The following is a 19,264-nucleotide window of genomic DNA, read 5'->3' as shown; positions in this document are numbered from 1 at the left end:
CATTTTTTCTCTCTTAACAAACACTATGGGTGTTACTTGTAATAAAATATACAAGAAAAAAAATAAGGATTTTAGGAAAGAAAAAAACAAACTAACCCTGTAATCTTACCTCTCAGAGAGACTCACTTTCTGGCCTTTTTGGTATGTTTTTTAATTGAGGTGTAATTTACATAACAAAATTCACCTTTTTTAAAAAAAAATTAATTTTTTTTATCCTCACCCAAGGACATTTTTGCATTTATCTTTAGATAGAGCAGGAGGGAGAGAGGGAGTAAAAGACAGAGAGAAACATTGATGTGAGAGAGACGCATCTAATGGTTGCCACCCACACGACCCCAACTGGGCCGGGGACAAACCGCAACCGAGGTATGTGCCCTTAGTGGGAATTGAACCTGGGACTCTCTGGTCTGCTGGCCGACGCTCTAACCACAGAGCTAAACCAGCCAGGGCAAAATTAACCGTTTTAAAAAAATAGGTCTAAATGATTTTTTAGAGAGAGAGGGAGAGAGAGAAACATTGAAGTGAGAGACATACATCAATTGGCTGCCTCCTGCACGCCCCCTACTGGGCGATTGAGCTCACAACCCAGGCATGTGCCCTGACTGGGACTCCAATCGGACATTTCAGTCAATGGGATGACCCTTAATCCACTGAGCCACACTGGCCTGGCAAAATTAACCTTTTAAAGTGTTCAATTCAGTGGTTTTTGTTTTGGGTTTTTTTGACACATTCACAGTTTTGTACAACTGTCATCTCTGTTTAGTTCCAGAACATTCCATCATCCCAAAAGCATTCACTACTCATTCATCCTCCCCACCCCCAACAACCTCTGATCTGCTTTCTGTCTCTGGATTTGCCTGTTCTAGACATTTTGTATAAATGGAATAAGACAATACATGGCCTTTTGTGTCTGGCTTCTTTCACGAAGCTTGATGTTGTCAAGGCTCATCCACGTTGTAGCGTGTGTCGGTGCTTCACTCCTTTTCATGGCTGAGTAATATTCCACTATGTGGATGGCCCATATTTCGTTTATCCACTCACGTGTTGTTGGACACTTAGGTTTCTGCTTTTTGGCAATTGTGAGTGGTGCTGCTTTGGACATAGGTGTTCATGTATCTGTTTGAGTCCCTGTTTCCAGTTCTCTTGATCTATCCTCAGGAGTGGAATTGCTGGGTCACATGATAACTTGGTGTTTTTAACTTTTTGAGGACCTTCCAGTCTGTTCTGGCTGTTTTTACTGCACATATATTCAGAGGTCACAAATTTAAATGTCCTCAAGGGGCTGGGTGGGGAACATAACACAACTTACAGCTTGTCCCGGGGGCAGCCACCTCCTGTCTCCAGCTGAGGATTCCCATGCAGTGTGCTGTTCCCATAGTGCCAGAGAAGTCTGGAATTCTAGTTTTTGTTGTTTACCTCAAGTGATTCAAATGCTCTAAATATCCTGCATGGGTAACAGAAAGCATATCTGTGGACCAGATGCATTTTTTCAAAACTCACCTCCTAATAGTTCTGTAATGTACCATGATCTGCATGTTTTCCTATCCCAATAGACAGAAACATCCTTACATAATTGTTTTTTGTGGCTTTATTTTCAATTGTGATGTGATGGCAAGAATTTCTCTTACTGATTTGTTGAAGTCTTCCTTCAAATGCCACTGGAGCCTGGGCAGTGTGACTCAGTGGTTGAGTGTCAACCCATGCACCAAGAGGTTGTTGGTTTGATTCCTGGTCAGGGCACATGCCCGAGTTGTGGCCCCAGTCCCCAGTGGGGGGCGTGCAGGAGGCGGCCAATCGCTGTTCTCTCTCTCATATATATATATATATATATATATATATATATATATATATATATCCTCGCCTGAGGACGTTTTTTTTGTTTTTTGTTCAGATAGAGTGGGAGGGAAAGAGAGGAAGAGAGAGAGAGAAAGAAACATCGACGTGAAAGGAACACATAGAATGGTTGCCACCCGCACAACCCAACCAGGGCCGCACAACCCAACCAGGGCCGGGGACAAACTGCAACCGAGGTACGTGCCCTTATCGGGAACCGAACCCGGGTCTCTCTGGACCGCAGGCTGACGCTCTAACCGCTGAGCAAAACCGGTCAGGGCTCTCATAGATGTTTTTATTTCTCTCTCCCTCTCCCTTCCTCTCTCTCTGTAATATCAATAAAGAAAAAAAGCCAAACAAACAACAAAAAACCCAAATGCCACTAGACTCCTGGGTCATTCACAGTTCATGTGACAAACAACAACCATCCTGGTGTGGCCTTTCTGGAAGGTGTTGGTAATACATGGCTTTGGGGGGAGCAGCAGGCACCCCTCCCCCATCATGGTGATCCTGTTCATGGTTTGGTGAATTTAATTCCAAGCCTTTTTTTTTTTTTAATATGTTTTTATTGATTTTTTTTAGAGAGGAAGAGGAAAAGAGAGAGAAATACCAGTGTGAGAGAGAAACATTGATTGGCTGCCTCCTGCACGCCTCCTACTGGGAATCAAACCGAGACCTCTCAGTCCATGGGACATTGCTCAGTCCACTGAGTCACACTGGCCAGGCTCAAGCTTTTTTCTTTGCAACAAACAAGTTACCATCTTTTTACCCAAACATTCAAGGTATTAAAGAAAATTAAAGTTCCGCCCTGGCCGATTTGGCTCAGCGGTTAGAGCGTCGGCCTGCGGTCGAGAGACTCGGGTTCGGTTCCCGCTAAGGGCACGTACCTCGGTTGCAGTTTGTCCCCGGCCCTGGTTGGGTCGTGCGGGTGGCAGCCACTCGACGTGTCCCTTTCACGTCGATGTTTCTCTCTCTCTCTCTCTCTCTCTCCCTCCCACTCTATCTGAACAAAAAATGGAAAAATGTCCTCAGGTGAGGATAAAAAAAAAAGAAAAAAAAGAAAAATAAAGTTTCTATTTCTATTAACCTTTTTTTGGCATCTAACTCACAAAGAAAAGTGTTCCTCAAAGAGCTGGTCTCTGCCCCAACTGTCCTCCTCATTTACCAGCTCTTCCTATTATAAAAGTTCCCATTAATGGAGGCACATGGCACGCCCACTGTCATGTCTGATATCTCGACAGCATCATGTCTGACCCATTTGTGTTTTTGTGTGCTATGTGGTCTGTTCCTGCCCCTTCCTTAGTAGCCTGTTTCATTGTCTGAGTGTAACTTGGTTTGTTACTCAGGGTAGAGTTGTGGGTTGAGGTACTGGGTGGCTTCCAGGGTCACACATGCTACTCCAGGTTCCTCAGACCCCCAGTACTCTGCCTCTGTCCAATCATTATGAGCCGTGGCCCAGCCCAGGTTACTCCGGCGGCCAACACTGATGTTGGGTGTTTTGTAGTTTGTGGACGCAGACAACCTGATCCTTAACCCTGACACGCTGACACTTCTCATCGCTGAGAACAAGACGGTGGTGGCGCCCATGCTGGATTCCCGAGCTGCGTACTCCAATTTCTGGTGTGGGATGACTTCTCAGGTCAGAGGGCTGTTTGGGTGGCACAGGGCACCTGGCGGGGGGGGGGGGGGGGTTGAGGGCAGGGCTAAGCAAGTGGGGGCCTAACTTACTCTCACACCACACCACAGCTAGCTTATCACAGCACCATCATGATAATCCTTAAACAGCCCCTGAGGCAGGGTCCATCATTGTGTCCTTTCCCCACCTCTTCCCAGTCCTGAGGCAGAAACAGAAGCAGAGAGAGGAAGTGACTTGCCTAAACTCACACAGCTAGGATGTGGTGGTGCCAGGATGGGACTTCAGGCACAGCTTGATTCAGATGTTCCAACAGCATTCCTGTCTTCTTCCATCGCTTGGGTGGCTTCATTTTCAGACTCCTGGGTAGTGATCCCAGCAACATCCATCTGAAGTCCTCTCTGATTGGGCCTTGTCCAGTCTCCCATCTTACCTCTGAACCAATTACTGAAGCCAAGAACATGCCGGCCTCTGGTTGGCCAGGCCTGTGCCACACATTCTACCCGAGGGTTGAGGCTGCGGTTGCAGGCAGCCATGGGGCGGGGGTAGGGGGTTAAGAGGTGAGTGCAGGAGTGGGCCTATGCCAGGGGGGAGGGCTGGGTGGCTGGAGCCGGTAGGTTGACCTATCCTGTCTCCTGTCTTTTTGTTATAGCTGACATGCAATTCAAAAAAAAATAAAACTCACCATTTTAAAGTGAATAATTCACTGGTTCCTATCTTTAAAAATGTGTCATAGAAATCTAAATATATGCCAACAATTCTAATTTGTAAAGGGTTTGAGGAAGAGAGACCAACTCAGAATTGTTCCAGAAGCTTTTAAAACTTCTCTTCTAAATTGAATTAATGTTCAATTTCTGTGTAAATCAGAGGATGTCAAATGTCCAGTCCCTTTTCAACTTAAAAAATAATGTCTTTCCACACCTTTATTTATGTCCCCAGAAACATATAAACACATGCAGGATTTATTTCATATAAAAACCCATTGAACGAGACACATGTTTATCCCATCAGAACGACAGACATAGCTCAAACACATTTTTTTTAATCCTCACCCAAGCACATTTTTGCATTTATCTTCAGATAGAATGGGAGGGAGAGAGGGAGAAACATCGATGTGAGAGAGACACAGAGTGGTTGCCACCCACATGACCCCAACCGGGGTCTGGGGACAAACTGCAACCTGGGTAAGTGCCCTTCGTGGGAACGGAACTGGGGTCTCTCTGGTCTGTGGGCCGATGTTCTAACTGCTGAGCCAAACTGGCCAGGGCTCAAACACATTTTTTAAAATAGTCACATAACATTTCATAGTTCTTCCGTCCATAGGCATTATACTAGGTTTAGACCACTAAAACCAGTGCTGAATGTACAGATTTTAATTCTGTGGGATAAATCTCAAAGTGGTTTTCCTGCGGCACAAGTCATAGTCATAATTTTAATAACACTTGCAATATTAATTCCCAACGACTGGCAGTTAGCATTCTACAACATTGGATGTTACTGAGTTTTTTTTTTTTCATTGTAGGCCAGTTTAATGTTAAAACCTTTTTCATCTTTTTCATTTTCTCCTTCAAGTACTGCATTTCTGATCTGAAGTATGGGGCCAGGCCTGCAAGTAGACAGCTGTTTCTCTTTTATCTGCCATTGTCCCATTAGCTGAAGCCCTGGGGTGGAGACTGACACTGTGCTCAGGGATTGCCCACCATTGCCAGGAGTTGGCACCTGGGTCTTGCTCTCCAGGTGTTCCTTGTCTCTCATTGTCCTGGGTCTAAAGCCTCACCTTGGGGGACCCCCATGCAGAGCTCTGCCCCTTTCCCACAGGGCTACTACAAGCGCACACCTGCCTACATCCCCATTCGAAAGCGGGACCGCCGGGGCTGTTTTGCAGTTCCCATGGTACACTCAACTTTCCTGATCGACTTGCGGAAGGCCGCATCCAGGAACTTGGCATTCTACCCTCCACACACTGACTATACCTGGTCCTTCGATGACATCATTGTTTTTGCCTTCTCTTGCAAGCAGGCAGGTGAGCCCTCGGGAGTTTGCTGTCACAGCGGCATCATCTGTCCGGTTCCCTGGAATCTGTGCTGAACAAGTCCAAACAGCCCACAGAACCAAAATCGCAGGGTGCAGGGGTAGCTTCAGGTGGGGATATATCCAGGTGTTCAGATGATGGCCCCAGGACCCATTCTTTCTCCAGCCCTGGCTTTGCTGAGTGTCTTTACCTCCCAGATTTTTAGGACCTATTTATTGAAGGTTATTTGCAACTCAGTATTTTCTTACGTGGTTGAACATATTGTTTCCTAATTGTATAATTAGTGAAAAAAATGTTTAGAGAAAGAGAACACAGCCATATGCTAACCTGTCATTTACTTTAAATCAGGGGTTGGCAAACTAGCCAGCTGGCCAAATCTGGCTCATCATCTGTTTCTGTGTGGCTACAAGCTAAGAATGGTTTATATATTTTTAAATGGTTAGAAAAAAATGAAAAGAAGAATAATATTTTGTGATACCTGAAAATTATATGAAATTCAAAATTCAGTGCCTGTAAAGAAAGTTTCAATGGCATGCTGCCACACCCATTTAAAGTGTTGTCTGTGGCTGCTTTCATGTTCCAAGGGCAGACATGAGTTGTTGAGATAGAAACTGCCAGGCCAGTAGCCTAAAATATTTATACCATCTGGCTTGTTCTGGAAAAAGCCAGTTAAAATGAAAATTATTTTCATTGAGTTAATAACTTAAAAATTAAAAAAAATTTTTTTTTAATCCTCACCCAAGGATATTTTTCTGTTTATCTTCAGTTAGAGTAGGAGGGAGGGAGAGAGAGAGAAACATCGACATGAGAGGGACACATCAACTGGGTGCCTCCCACACGATCCCAACCAGGGTCAGGGATGAACCGCAACTGAGGTACGTACCGTTGACTGCAATGGAACCCGAGAGTCTTTGGTCTGTGGGCCGACGCTCTAATCGCTGAGCCACACCAGCTAGGACTGAGTTATTAACTTTTAAAAAAATATACACTCTTGCCAGGCTGGTGTGGCTCAGTGTATTGAGTGTTGTCCCATGGACTGAGAGGTCGCTGGTTCGATTTCCAGTCAGGGCACATGCCTGGGTTGCTGGCTTGATCCCCAGTAGGGGGCATGCAGGAGGCAGCCGATGGATGTTTCTCACATTCATGTTTCTATCACTCTCTCCCTTCCTCTCTCTAAAAATAAATAAATAAATAAAAAACAAAAAAAATATTTACACATCAGTATAAAAATTTAAGCCATCCAGAAAGTACAAATGCAGATGGAGGTAACGTTGCTAACATTTTATCCAACTGCATCCCCTTTTTATGCAGAAATGTGCATCTTTTTTTTTTTCTTCATTCTCACCCGAGGACATATACTTAGAGAGAGAGAAACATCGATGTGAGAGAGAAATACCGATCAGTTGCCTTCAGTATGTGCCCTGACCACGGATCAAACCCACAACCTGGGTAGGTGCCCTGACTGGGGAATTGAACTGGCGACCTTTCCGTGAACAGGATGATACTCAACCAGCTGAGCCAGTCGGGCCAGGCAAAATGTGCATCTTACTGTTCCCCTGTTGTTTTGCAGTTTGCTTTGTCATGGAATCCTGTAGGGATTGTCAGGGGTGGTGCAAGGGCTTGTTAACAGTTCTCGCCTGCCAGCGGGAACCCCTGTTCTGGCTCCAAGTCCTAGATGGAGATCTGAGGGGTTTCTGCTGGTTGCTGGGAACAGCAGGCTGCACTCCTTTACTTTCTAGCCCCATGCTGGGCTGTGAGGCTGATGCTGTGGTTAGAGGTGGCTACTGCCACCTTGTTGCTGTTTTCACAGTTTTCCATGTTAATTGTTGTTTCCTTGGCCCCAGAGGTCCAGATGTATGTGTGCAACAAGGAGGTGTATGGCTTTCTGCCAGTGCCGCTGCGGTCACATAGTACCCTCCAGGATGAGGCTGAGAGCTTCACACACGTGCAGCTGGAGGTTATGGGTGAGTCCACCCACCCCGCCCTTTCTCTCCCATCTCACATCCTTCTTCTGAACACTGATTGAGCACCTGCTGGGTGTTGTGCCTTTACTGGGCACTGGGAACTTGGCATGAACAAGGTGAACAGTTGTCCCTGCTCTCAGGGAGCAATGGTTTGTAGCAGCAAAGTGTGATGTTTAGGGTGGGCTTCCTGGAGGAGGGGGCCTTAAGATGCAGGCTGAGTAGGAGTTAGCCAGAGGGGATTGCAGCCAGAGGGAGCATTATATGCAGAGACTGGGAGGCTGGAGGGGAAATGAGCTCAGGGAGCAGGCAAGGTCAGCGGCTGAAGTGGGGCTGGTGAGCTGGGTGGAGCTGGCAGGACGAGGGCAGTGGCCTAAGACACTGGTGTTTTCCCCAGGGCAGTCAGGAGCCATGGAGGGTATGGGAGCAGGGAGGACAGCATGGGAGTGTCTAGGCCACAGCTTTTTTGGGCCATTTCCAAACCTCAGACCTAGTATTTATTTAATACAGCCCTGGCCGGTTTGGCTCAGCGGTTAGAGCGTCAGCCTGCGGTGCGGAGAGACCCAGGTTCGGTTCCCGCTAAGGGCATGTACCTCGGTTGCAGTTTGTCCCCGGCCCTGGTTGGTCGTGCGGGTGGCAGCCACTCAATGTGTCCCTTTCACATCGATGTTTCCCTCTCTCTCTCTCTTCCTCTTTCTCCCTCCCACTCTGTCCGTACAAAAAATGAAAAAATGTCCTCAGATGAGGATTAAAAAAAAAATTTATCTTATGTGTACACTTTTGTTTTACTTGAATACATTTATTTTAAAAAGCAAATTACATATTTTTACCATAGTTGCAAGCTCATTTCTTTCTAATAGGTAAACAAATAAATCCATAAATTATTAAACTAGCAGTCAGGCCTCTGGTGGGCCCCTGGGATGGGATGAGCACACAGGGCCCAGCCGCCATCAAGATGGCTTGAGGTGGGCCTCCTGGAGAGGGATGCGTCCAGAGCAAGAGGACAATGGTCCATGGTCTGCTTCATTGAGGCTTTGCCTTTCACTGTCACACACGTCTCAGAGAAGGCCTGGGAGGCAGCACAACCATTCACCCCACTGCACGGATGGGGAGGGTCCAGAGGGTCCAGGCTCCTGCTATTGGTCTCAGTTGCCCAACTCTTACCTGCTTCTGGAAGGTTCTCAGTGTGTGTGTGTGTGTGTGTGTGTGTGTGTGTGTGTGGAATAGCACACTCCCCTGTGTGGGGGGTGGGGGGGACTTTGGTCTTTTGAGGTGACATATGGAGGCTGCAAGGTCACCAGGTTGGAGACCCACAGTACCCAAGTGTTTGTCACGTGCAGATTCTCAGGCCTAGGCCAAGAACCCCACCGGGCCACTGTCATGAGAGGTAGGTCTCTGCTTGTCACCAATTCCCATCTACAACTAGACCCTGAGAAGCGTCCCTGTGGCTGCCATAATTTTCCTAATTTAAATTTTCACATGTATTTCTGTTACTGTGTCTGGTCAAAAATCATTAACACTGCTGTTATAAACTTGCCCATGACAGAGAAAGGAATATCTTCCTATTTCTTTCTTTCTTTTTTATTTATTTATTTTTATGTATTGCTTTTAGGTAGAAAGAGGTGAGTCAGCTGGGTTTCGTGGGCTCAGGAAACAAGTTATAGAGGCAAAAGAAGGGAACTTGGAGCTTAGGAGAAATAAAGGCAAAGGCAATGTGCCTGGGGAAAAGAGGAGTGTAAAGGGGAAGGAAGGAGAGGGGGAAGGAGAGGGGGAAAGGTGGAGGGCAAGGAGAGGGGGAAAGGTGGAGGGCAAGGAGAGGGGGAAAGGTGGAGGGGAAGGAGAAGGGGAAAGGTGGAGGGGAAGGAGAAGGGGAAAGGTGGAGGGGAAGGAGAAGGGGAAAGGAGAGGGGGAAAGGTGGAGGGGAAGGAGAGGGGGAAAGGTGGAGGGGAAGGAGAGGGGGAAAGGAGAGGGGGGAAGGAGAGAGGGAAAGGTGGAGGGGAAGGAGAGGGGGAAAGGTGGAGGGGAAGGAGAGGGGGAAAGGTGGAGGGGAAGGAGAGGGGGAAAGGTGGAGGGGAAGGAGAGGGGGAAAGGTGAGGGGGAAGGAGAGAGGGAAAGGTGTAGGGGAAGGAGAAGGGGAAAGGTGGAGGGGAAGGAGGGGGAAAAGTAGAGGGGAAGGAGAGGGGGAAAGGAGAGAGGTAAAGGAGAGGGGGGGGGAAGGTGAAGGGGAAAGAGAGGGGGAAAGGTGAAGGGGAAGGAGAAGGGGAAAGGTGAAGGGGAAGGAGAGGGGGGGGAAAGGTGAGGGGGAAGGAGAGGGGGAAAGGTGAAGGGGAAGGAGAGGGGAAAGGTGGAGGGGAAGGAGAGGGGAAAGGTGAGGGGGAAGGAGAGGGAGAAAGGTGGAGGGGAAGGAGAGGGGAAAGGAGAGGGGGGAAAGGTGAGGGGGAAGGAGAGGGGGGAAAGGTGAGGGGGAAGGAGAGGGGGAAAGGTGAGGGGGAAGGAGAGGGGGAAAGGAGAGGGGGAAAGGAGAGGGGAAAGGAGAGGGGGAAGGAGAGGGGGAAGGAGAGGGGGAAAGGTGGAGGGAAAGGAGAGGGGAAAGGAGAGGGGGAAAGGTGGAGGGGGAAAGGTGAGGGGAAAGGTGAGGGGGGAAAGGTGAGGGGGGAAGGAGAGGGGAAAGGTGAGGGGGAAGGAGAGGGGAAAGGTGGAGGGAAAGGAGAGGGGAAAGGGGGGGAAGGAGAGGGGGAAAGGTGGAGGGGAAGGAGAGGGGAAAGGTGGAGGGGAAGGAGAGGGGAAAGGTGAGGGGGAAGGAGAGGGGAAGGAGAGGGAAGGAGGGGGAAAGGTGGAGGGAAGGAGAGGGGGAAAGGAGAGGGGGAAGGAAGGAGGGGGAAGGTGGAGGGAAAGGAGAGGGGAAAGGAGAGGGGGAAGGAGACGGGGGAAGGTGGAGGGGAAGAGAGGGGGAAAGGATGAGGGGGAAAGGAGAGGGGGAAAGGTGAGGGGGAAGGAGAGGGGAAAGGTGGAGGGGAAGGAGAGGGGAAGGAGAGGGGAAAGGTGGAGGGGAAGGAGAGGGGAAAGGTGAGGGAAAGGTGAGGGGGAAGGAGAGGGGAAAGGTGGAGGGGAAGGAGAGGGGAAAGGTGAGGGAAAGGTGAGGGGGAAGGAGAGGGGAAAGGTGGAGGGAAAGGAGAGGGGAAAGGAGAGGGGGAAGGAGAGGGGGAAAGGTGGAGGGGAAGGAGAGGGGAAAGGAGAGGGGGAAGGAGAGGGGGAAAGGTGGAGGGGAAGGAGAGGGGAAAGGAGAGGGGGAAGGAGAGGGAGAAAGGTGGAGGGAAAGGAGAGGGGAAAGGAGAGGGGGAAGGAGAGGGGAAAGGTGGAGGGGAAGGAGAGGGGGAAGGAGAGGGGGAAAGGTGGAGGGGAAGGAGAGGGGAAAGGAGAGGGGGAAGGAGAGGGGGAAAGGTGGAGGGGAAGGAGAGGGGAAAGGAGAGGGGGAAGGAGAGGGGGAAAGGTGGAGGGGAAGGAGAGGGGAAAGGTGAGGGGGAAGGAGAGGAGGGAAAGGTGAGGGGAAAATAGGGGGGAAAGGAGAGGGAAAGGTGAGGGGGAAGGAGAGGGGAAAGGTGGAGGGAAAGGAGAGGGGAAAGGAGGGGGGAAAGGTGAGGGGAAAGGTGGAGGGAAAGGAGAGGGGAAAGGAGAGGGGGAAGGAGAGGAGGGAAAGGTGAGGGGAAAATAGGGGGGAAAGGAGAGGGAAAGGTGAGGGGAAAGGAGAGAGGGGAAAGGTGAGGGGGAAGGAGAGGGGAAAGGAGAGGGGGAAAGGTGGAGGGGAAGGAGAGGGGAAAGGTGAGGGGGAAGGAGAGGAGGGAAAGGTGAGGGGAAAATAGGGGGGAAAGGAGAGGGAAAGGTGAGGGGAAAGGAGAGGGGGGAAAGGTGAGGGGAAGGAGAGGGGGAAAGGTGAAGGGGAAGGAGAGGGGAAAGGTGAGGGGGAAGGAGAGGAGGGAAAGGTGAGGGGAAAATAGGGGGGAAAGGAGAGGGAAAGGTGAGGGGAAAGGAGAGAGGGGAAAGGTGAGGGGGAAGGAGAGGGGAAAGGTGGAGGGGAAGGAGAGGGGAAAGGTGAGGGGGAAGGAGAGGAGGGAAAGGTGAGGGGAAAATAGGGGGGAAAGGAGAGGGAAAGGTGAGGGGAAAGGAGAGGGGGGAAAGGTGAGGGGGAAGGAGAGGGGAAAGGAGAGGGGGAAGGAGAGGGGGAAAGGTGGAGGGAAAGGAGAGGGGGAATGAGAGGGGGAAGGAGAGGGGAAAGGAGAGGGGGAAAGGCACCTTGAGAACCTCTTCCTATTTCTTTCTTGAGGGCAAGTTGAATACACAGAACAGATGGAAGGGGGATTCAGGGCTTTCAGATATTTGTGTAAATCCTTCCTTATGTTCAAGGAAAACCACATTTTCTCTTCATATGTGTGCGGGTACCTAGACTAGGCAGTACATGTGACTTTTCACGTATTCAAAACTCTTTCTTACAATGAAATTTCAAACTTGCAGAAAGCTCAGGGTGACAAATCCCACCTTCCTACTGGCAGGTGCTCTGGCCATTTACACCCCAGCGTGGGGGTGGAGCAGAGGCTCAGAAAGGGAAGGGAATGGGCACCTGGGATTTGAGCCAGTGTCCTAAGACCACAAAGTCTTGCCCAAGGTCTCAGTTCTCCCAAGGAATGGGGGGCGGGGGGGTGGCCAGAAGCTGAAGGGCTCTGGATGGGAGGGAGCCCTGGGATGTGGTTGCCTTTGAGGAGACCCTGGTTATGAGCTGGAAGGTTCTGGGTGAGGTCTGGGCCTTGCCCAGGGCTCTTTCAGACAGAGGGACCTGTGTCTATCCCTTGAGCTCACATGGGGTCTTTGTTCTTGGTGAGGCAGACACCACACTTCCCATCAAGCCGGGCTTCTCTGGGCCAGCCTGGTGAGCAGGCAGGGACTTCTGCAGGCTCATATCTACCTGAGGGTCCGATCCTTCTGTGGGAAACCATCAAGGATATGCCAGGATCGCCCTAGGGATGTGGTCTGAGCACTGCTCACAGCAGTTAAAAGAACAGTCATGCCTACTCTGAAATTCTGGGCAAACTTTGGCTTGTAGATGTGTCAGTCAGATGACCATCTTCTCCCTGTGTGTTTTCCGTCTGTGTGTCTCCAAATTTTCCATTAAAATAATTCTCGCACCCTGGCTGGTTTGGCTCAGCGGTTAGAGTGTCGGCCCGCGGTCCAGAGAGACCCGGGTTCAGTTCCTGCTAAGGGCACGTACCTCGGTTGCAGTTTGTCCCCGGCCCTGGTTGGGGCCGTGTGGGTTACAACCAGTTGATGTGTCTCTCTCATATCCATGTTTCTCTCTCTCTCTCTTCCCCTCTCTCTCCCTCCTGCTCTATCTGAAGATAAATGCAAAAATGTCCTTAGGTGAGGATATAAAAAGAAAAAATCCTCACATTGATGTGAGAAATACTGACACATTGGTTGCTTGCCTCCCATACATGCCCTGACCGAGAACTGAACCTGCAACCTAGGTATGTGCCCTGACCAGGAATGGAACCCACAACCCTTTGGTGTATGGGACAGTGCTCCAACCAACTGAGCTACCTGGCCAGGCCAAATTTTCCAGTTTTATCAGGATCCCAGTCATAGTGATTAGGGCCCACTCTAATGACCTCATTCTATCTTGAATGCCTCTGTAAAAACCCTATTTCTAAATAAGGTCACATTCTGAGGTCCTGGGGGTTTGGACACCAACATAACTTTCTCTGGGAGTATACCATTCAACCCATACAAGTGTGATTTCATGGAATCATTTCAGGAGTAACTCTCTGAAATGTTATTAGCCCATTTTATAAATAAGGAATCTGAGGTCCAGATAGGTCAAGGTCACACAGATTGTCATCAATCCTTGGTTCAGTCTATGAGCAATTATTGAGTGCCTGCTGTATGCTGAGCCCTGTGTTGGGCACTGGGGATCCAGTGTGAGTGGACAGACCTGGTATTCATTCCTTGGTGCTCCCAGGAGACAGCAAGTTAGGATAGCAAGATGGAGGTTTCATCATGGAAGCCCTAGTTCTGTGGGGGCCTAGAGGAGGTACCTCAACCTAAGGGGGTTGGGAGACTCACCTCCTCAGTGCGGCATCTTAGCTGAGAATTGGGGTAGAGAGAGGAGGAAGGAAGGGTGTTCCAGGCAAAGGCCCAGCATATGCAAAGGTCCTGAGGTAGGAATGGGTGAGTTTGGTGTGCTAACAACCAGAGTGAGTAGGAGGTAGGGTAGAGATTAGCACCAGCGTTATGGGTAGGAACAGGTCAGGCAGATTCTCCAACCCCAGGCTGAGGAGCTCAGGGTGATAGGGAGCCATGGAGGGAATGGGGAGGAGGCAATGGAGAGAAGCTGGATTGTCCCCCACCTCATAACCCAAGCAACCCTTCAGCTTCTTTTTGCCCCACAGTGAAGCACCCCCCAGCAGAGCCCTCCCGGTTTGTCTCAGTGCCTACCAAGATGCCAGACAAGATGGGCTTTGATGAGGTGAGCCAAGCCTTCTGGGGTAGGGAGGGTGGAGGATGGCGGACTTAAGGCTGGAGAGTTCGACAGAGACCCTGTGCCACAGGTTTTCATGATCAACCTGAAGCGGAGGCAGGACCGGCGGGAACGCATGCTGTGGGCACTGTGGGCGCAAGAGATCAAGGTCCGGCTGGTGGAGGCTGTGGACGGCAAGTGAGTCCAACCCTGAGGGGAGGGGTGTAGACCATGCTGGTAGGGGCCGTGGTGGGGGGAAGTGAGTCCGACCTAGTAGAGCAGCTGACAGAGCCACACTTGGGCAGACCACCCCCTGCAGGCCTGGCCACGGGTCCAGGAGGGGTGCCAGTAGTTGAAGAGGGAAACAGCTGTTCGGCAGGAGGGGGCACTAACGGTGGAGTGGCAGGCAGACGGGTTTTCCATTGACCCCTTCCGTCCCCCTTTCCAGAGCCATGAACACCAGCCAGGTGGAGGACCTGGGCATCCAGATGTTGCCTGGCTACCAGGACCCCTACCATGGACGGCCCCTGACGAAGGGAGAATTGGGTTGCTTCCTCAGCCACTATAACATCTGGAAGGAGGTGGGTCCAGCAGGGGAGAGGCTCAGGCGAGGTGGGTAGGGCAGGGCCTTCCTCCGCTTTCCAGAAGCTCAGGGCGGGCGTTGCCTGCACCCCAGGCAGATTCTAAAGCTGCAGCAGGACCCAGAGCCTCTCTTTAGGGAATGCCCCTGCACTGTGCAGATGTGGAAACAGACTGGGGAGGGACAGGGGTGAGCCCAGTTTCTGAAACAGGTTGCGTTCGAGGCCAAGTGAGGCCTCTTCAACCCAGCTTCTTTCAAATGCCAAGATCCTGGACTCTGGCCTTGACATTTATTAAGTAACAGTCATGGTGACATTAATTAGTGTGGAGCTCATGCCAGAGGTAGCTCATTAACCCTGGGGTTTATCAGCCATATTTGGAGAGAGAGGCTGTGATAGGTAAGGATACCAGGCTGGGATTTGAACCTGAGACTGCCAGGCGTGAGGATAGAGGTGGTGTCCAGATGCAGGGTGGGAGGGTGCTTTTGAGGGGATGTCCAGGTGATTGGGGTGATGAGTGCTCACTTGGGTTGCTCTCCTTTTCTGAGATTCATTGTGGATGGCATGGGGCAGAGGTTGTGGTATCCAAGTGGCCCTGAAGCCAGGGAACATCTGGGTTTAAGTCCAGCTCTGTCTCTTAGAGAGGCGAGCTCTGTGAGCAGGAAGGCGCTTCCCAGCCTGAGCTTCAGTTTTCCCACAGACAGTCATCGCCTCAGGGGGCAGTCATGAAGATTCTCAAGTTCATTTATTCAGGGAACATTTGCCAAGCACCTACTGTGCTCCTGGCCTGGTGCGGGTACTGGGGACAGGGTAGTGACTGGAACAGATCCAGCCCCCTCCAGGGGGCTCACAGCCCTGGGAAGTAGGAGAACTGATGATAATCTACAAAGAAATAAATCAGAGTGAAATAAGTGAGATATCTCTAGAGAAGGGGCCTGGGGATATAAATTGTCCTCAGCTGGCAGCTTTGGGTGGTGGTCAGGAAGGGCCTTCTGGGTGGGTAGCATGGGAGCTGAAACCTGAAGGATGAGAATGAGTCTGCCTGCCACTGTGTGGGGGAGGGTGCTGTGTGTTCTCACAGGCCCAGGCTCTGGAGTGGGAAGGAGCAGCCAGGCCGAGGTGGCTCTGTTGTTGAATGTTCGAGGTGGCTCTGTTGTTGAATGTTCGAGGAGGTGGTGGCCCGGAGGGGAAGTTAGTCAAGACAGTGGTGGGGAGGAGTGCGTTTGCCTCTCTCCTGCTGCCCCAGAGCCTTTAAGCTGAACTGGCTTCAGGGTTAGGCTCAGCCTTGGTCTTCCTCAGATCGTGGACAGGGGACTGCAGAAATCGCTGGTCTTCGAGGATGACCTGCGCTTCGAGATTTTCTTCAAGAGGCGCCTGATGAACCTCATGAAGGATGTGGAGAGGGAAGATCTGGACTGGGACCTCATGTGAGTGTGGGGCCCCGGGGTGGGGCCATGCCAGAGGGCGTGGTGGGGGGGATAGGGCTCAGGGGCGCGGTCTGGAGTGGCTCGGAGCTGGAGCCTGGGGTGGGGCCAGAGCTCAAAAGGCCTGAGGGCATCCGCAGGGTAATAGCTTGGGCCAGCTCTTGGAAGTGTGGCAGAAAGAGTACTCTGTGTGTGTGCCGCGTGTGTGAGGGGTGGTCCTGAGAGCAGCCAGGACTTGGGCGTGGCCTCAGGCTGTGGGGTAGGACCTTGAGAGGATGATCTGGAAGTTTAGGGACCTGGCTGTGGGGATAGGGGTTCACAGGGGTGGGAGACTTGAGATGTGCTCTGGGGGATGCAGTGTGGCTAAGATTTGCTCAGGAAGTCTGTAGGCTGCCGAGGCTCTGGGGGTGCAGCCTGGGTGGATGTGGTCAGGACTTGCTAGCTAGCAGGAAGCTCCGAGCTGGCTGAGTGTGGGGAGTAGCAGGGAGCCTGGGTCTTAGCCCAGCCCCAGGTGTGGCCAGCATATTTCTGAAACAATTCTTTGGGATCTCATATAGGGGGAGTGGTTCCTCCTCCCTCCCTTCCTCCCTCCTGCAGCGTGCAGGGCTCTGACAGTAACTGCGCCCCTTCATTCCTGCTGTTAGCATCTCCTTGCACCTCACTCCACTGCCCACAGCCCTCTGAACCCAGGCAACTTCCCTCTCAGCCCCGCTCTTCCTCTGGCACAGCCTCAGAAAATGTCCCCGAAATTCCATTCTCCCCAGCTCCAGACCCTTCCATGGCTCCCTAGTACCCTTAGAAAAAACCTACCCTCTTCCTTGAGGGCCACAGACCCCTGTGGTCCTGCCAGTCCAGCCACATAGGCCTCCTGGTTGTGCCCCAAACACACCAAGCCTGCTCCCACCTCCGGGCCTGATGGGCTCGCTGGATCCCTGCCTTGCTGGGTTAGTGGTCTCTGGTGGGCAGAAGGAGGGTGACTGGGTCTCAACTCTGCACCCAGCTATGTGGGCCGGAAGCGGATGCAGGTGGAGCACCCCGAGAAGGCGGTGCCCCGTGTGAGGAACCTGGTGGAGGCTGACTACTCCTATTGGACACTGGCTTATGTGATCTCCCTGCAAGGCGCCCACAAACTGCTGGCTGCCCAGCCGCTCTCCAAGATGCTACCCGTTGATGAGTTCCTGCCAGTCATGTTCGACAAGCACCCAGTGTGAGAGGGCGTTGCTTCGGGCACTGGGGCTGGGGTCTCACTGTGCAGCTGTCCTGAGGGGGGTGGGCAGGAAGCTCTCACACCCCCAGGAAGGCGCTTTTTTTTCTACCCATTTATTCTGTGTTCCCTCCATTTCTGGCTCCATTTGAACCCCACCCCGTTCCTTCTCAATCTGTCCCTTCCCCTGACACTGCTGCCTCTCACTCCCCTTCCTCCAGGACCGAGTACAAGGCCCACTTCTCGCCCCGCAACCTGTTCGCTTTCTCCGTGGAGCCTCTGCTGGTGTTCCCCACACACTACACAGGGGACGATGGGTACGTGAGCGACACGGAGACCTCGGTCGTGTGGAACAACGAGCATGTCAAGACTGACTGGGACCGTGCCAAATCCCAGAAGATGAGGGAGCAGCAGGCATTGAGCCGAGAGGCCAAAAACTCGGATGTACTACAGTCCCCACTGGACAGCGCTGCCCGGGATGAGCTCTGAGGGGCAGCGGCTAGAGCGGCCTCCAGATGCTTGCTGGGGACAGCGGGCCTGCCGAGCCCTGGCTGCAGAGGACTCTCCATGCAGGGTGGTGGCCAGCCAGCTCTTGCTCAGCAGTCACATGCACACAGGCAGCATTAGTGGAGTGCCTACTGTATGCCAGGAGTAGTGTTTGGCACTGGGAGATTGGGTAGGAACAAGCCATCATTCATCTCCTGTGCGCCTGACCTTTTTTAAGCATTGACCATGTACCAGACTCGTGCGTGATAGCAGTGAATGAGGCATAACCATTTCCTCAGTGATGAGTCAGTCAGCCAGCATTTACTGACATCCCCCCAAGAATCAGGCACTAGCGATACACATTAATTTTTAAAATTAATTTAAGTATTTATTGAGTGCCTACTGAACGTTGGGCACCCTTTCAGGCTCTGGGAATAATAAACAAGACACTTTCATTTATTCAAATACATATCAGGCACCTACTATGTGCCTGGTACTTGTGACACAAAAGTAATTATTAACTCAATGCTTTTATTGAGTGCCTACTGTGTGCCAGGAGTTGAGCTTAGTGCTAGGGATGGAAATAAACATGGTGCTTTTCACTCTTTAATTGGTTTCTTCCCAATACATCTAAAGAGCACCACGTACTGTGTGCACCAGGCATTAGTGGTACAAAACAGTATAACTGTTCAGTCAGCATTTGATTACCACATGTGTGCTGGGCCACAGAGATGAACAAAAAGAGTCCTTTCATTTCTTCATGTGTTTGGCATTTATTAAGTGCCTGCTGTGTACCAGACCTTGTGGGCTCCCAGTGGGGTTAGAGAATGGTTCAGTTTGAGTCCTTATTTGTCCCCCCGTCACCTGAGCTATGTGCAGACCGCTGCCCAGGAGGGAAGGTGACTATTCTCTCACCAGGGGCTTCTGCTGGCCACATGCAGCCCCCCTGGAGGGGGTGGGGATGAGGATGGGGGCTGGGTCTCCCCTGCCTACCCCTGGTTCTGTTTGCTTGATCTCCTAGGCCTGCATCTCAGGTGTGGTCTCTGCCTGCTCAGTGGTATTCCTCTGTCCAAGCCCTCGGTGGGCTCAGCTGCACTGGGGTGCTGCCTGCAGCTTGGGCAGCGTGTTCTGCAGCCCAGGCTCAGGACTTGCTGTGCCTTCAGCCAGAAATGAATGTCAGAGCCGGCCAGCAGTGCGTTACTCTTAGGGATGGCTACTGCTCGCTGGGTCGGGTCCTGGATAACTTGCTTATTTTTTTATTAAATGTTCCTGATTGGTTTTTCACATAAATCTGTGTTTTCTTCTTTTTTTATTAACCTCACCTGAGGATATGTTTATTGACTTTTAGAGCGAGAGGAAGGAAGGGAGAGAAAAAAACATCGATGTGAGAAACATCAATGGGTTGCCTCCCATACACACCCTGACTGGGGATCAAAGCCACCACCTAGGTATGTGCCCTGACCAGGAATCAAGCCCAAAACCTTTTCAGTGTACAGGACGATGCTCCAACCAACAGACACCCAGCCAGGGCTGTGTTCTCTTGATCCAAAGCTCTGCTCACTGCCAACACACCACACCCAGTGTCCACCCCCGTTGCTGGCCAAGGTG

The 19,264-nt window shown here is 51.4% G+C and overlaps 1 protein-coding gene across 1 annotated transcript in view; it reads left to right on the top strand.

Moving 5' to 3' along the window:
- The window catches only part of COLGALT1 (collagen beta(1-O)galactosyltransferase 1), a 28,364-nt gene extending 9,442 nt beyond the window's left edge, over positions 1-18,922 (top strand). Inside the window, exons 4-12 of the mRNA XM_036241276.1 lie at positions 3,338-3,472; positions 5,285-5,489; positions 7,343-7,462; positions 13,897-13,973; positions 14,056-14,162; positions 14,413-14,545; positions 15,842-15,969; positions 16,967-17,173; positions 17,392-18,922. Of these exons, the coding sequence (XP_036097169.1) occupies positions 3,338-3,472; positions 5,285-5,489; positions 7,343-7,462; positions 13,897-13,973; positions 14,056-14,162; positions 14,413-14,545; positions 15,842-15,969; positions 16,967-17,173; positions 17,392-17,659 (1,380 nt within the window). The 3' untranslated portion in view covers positions 17,660-18,922. The remainder of the gene's footprint in view (positions 1-3,337; positions 3,473-5,284; positions 5,490-7,342; positions 7,463-13,896; positions 13,974-14,055; positions 14,163-14,412; positions 14,546-15,841; positions 15,970-16,966; positions 17,174-17,391) is intronic.
- The last annotated feature ends 342 nt before the right edge of the window (positions 18,923-19,264 follow it).

The sequence above is a fragment of the Molossus molossus genome, unplaced genomic scaffold (genome assembly GCF_014108415.1).
Source record: "Molossus molossus isolate mMolMol1 unplaced genomic scaffold, mMolMol1.p scaffold_m16_p_4, whole genome shotgun sequence".
Taxonomy (NCBI): domain Eukaryota; kingdom Metazoa; phylum Chordata; class Mammalia; order Chiroptera; family Molossidae; genus Molossus; species Molossus molossus.
Note: the sequence above shows the minus strand (reverse complement) of the source record. Positions and strands in the feature narration are given on the sequence as shown.